This window comes from Grus americana, chromosome 27 (assembly GCF_028858705.1).
Source record: "Grus americana isolate bGruAme1 chromosome 27, bGruAme1.mat, whole genome shotgun sequence".
In the NCBI taxonomy this organism is placed as follows: Eukaryota; Metazoa; Chordata; class Aves; order Gruiformes; family Gruidae; genus Grus; species Grus americana.
Genome location: NC_072878.1, coordinates 2,034,539 through 2,035,949, shown reverse-complemented (window position 1 = coordinate 2,035,949; position 1,411 = coordinate 2,034,539). Strand labels below are relative to the sequence as shown.

At 52.8% G+C, this 1,411-nt stretch overlaps 1 protein-coding gene across 1 annotated transcript; it reads left to right on the top strand.

The window, feature by feature from the left end:
* Positions 1-321: 321 nt before the first annotated feature.
* LOC129197021 (olfactory receptor 14A16-like) lies at positions 322-807 on the top strand (the record flags this gene model as incomplete). The annotated part of the gene is made up of 1 exon (XM_054804989.1): positions 322-807. A coding segment is annotated over one exon (486 nt), but the record flags the coding sequence as incomplete, so codon positions are not given.
* Between the last annotated feature and the right edge of the window lie 604 nt (positions 808-1,411).

Genomic DNA, 1,411 nt, shown 5'->3' with positions numbered 1-1,411 from the left:
CGGGAGCTGCAGCTCTTGCACTTCTGGCTCTTCCTGGGCATCTACCTGGCTGCTCTCCTGGCCAATGGCCTCATCATCACTGCCATAGCCTGCGACCACCACCTCCACACCCCCATATACTTCTTCCTCCTCAACCTCTCCCTCCTCGACCTGGGCACCATATCCACCACAGTGCCCAAAGCCATGGCCAATTCCCTATTGGATGTCAGGTCCATCTCCTATGCAGGATGTGCTGCTCAAGTCTTTCTGATTGTCTTCCTGCCTGGAGCTGAGTACGCCCTTCTCACTGTCATGGCCTACGACCGCTACGTTGTCATCTGCCAACCCCTGCACTACGGGACCCTCCTGGGTAGCAGAGCTTGTGTCCACATGGCAGCAGCTGCCTGGGGCAGTGGGTTTCTCAATGCTGTGCTGCACACGGCCAATACATTTTCTATACCTCTCTGCCAGGGCAATGCCCTGGACCAGTTCTTCTGTGAAGTTCCCCAGATCCTCAAGCTCTCCTGCTCAGACACCTACCTCAGGGAAGTTGGGCTTCTTATATTAAGCTGTTTTTTAGCACTTGGGTGTTTTGTTTTCATTGTGCTGTCCTATGTGCAGATCTTCAGGGCCGTGCTGAGGATCCCCTCTGAGCAGGGATGGCACAAAGCCTTTTCCATGTGCCTCCCTCACCTGGCTGTCATCTCCCTGTTTGTCAGCACTGGCATATTTGCTCACCTGAAACCCCCCTCCATCTCCTCCCCATCCCTGGACCTGGTGGTGGCAGTTCTGTACTCGGTGGTGCCTCCAGCAGTGAACCCCCTCATCTACAGCATGAGGAACCAGGAGCTCAAGGATACCCTCAGGAAACTAATTCAATGGACCTTACACCACCAACTGTAATTTGTCTCCCCTTCTCTGCAGAGTGCCCAGGGTATATTTTAAGCCAGTACTCTGGGGGTTTTTTTCTCTGATAATCATCATTAGAGGTAATTGCCTGGGTTCATAGGACTTCTCTTGAGGCTCTGTCCTGTTGTGTCTGATCCTTGAAGAACCATGTGTCACCTTTTGCCTTCCTAATAGCCTCTCTGCAATAAAAGGGGATCTCCTGAGGGAGGTGCCTGCAGCCTGGGCTCTCCTTGATACAGTTGTGGCTAAGAACAAGCCAGAGGAATTGGACTTTCCAAGTCTCTTCCACCTTGTTTTCTCCTTCTCTTTGGGGAAATAATCTCATGGTATCATTGTTAGACACCAAGCACTTAGCTGAAGGCTCTCGTCTTGGTGTCCAGGGGCATTGGAAATGGTGCACGAGCTCCCAGTCACCTTCCTCAGGCTGTCACAGGTATGACGGGGCTGATGGCAGAGGTCAGTCCATGTGGAAAGGAATCTGGCGTGGTCAGGAGAGGATGGGGACACTACAGGTACTCCGGGG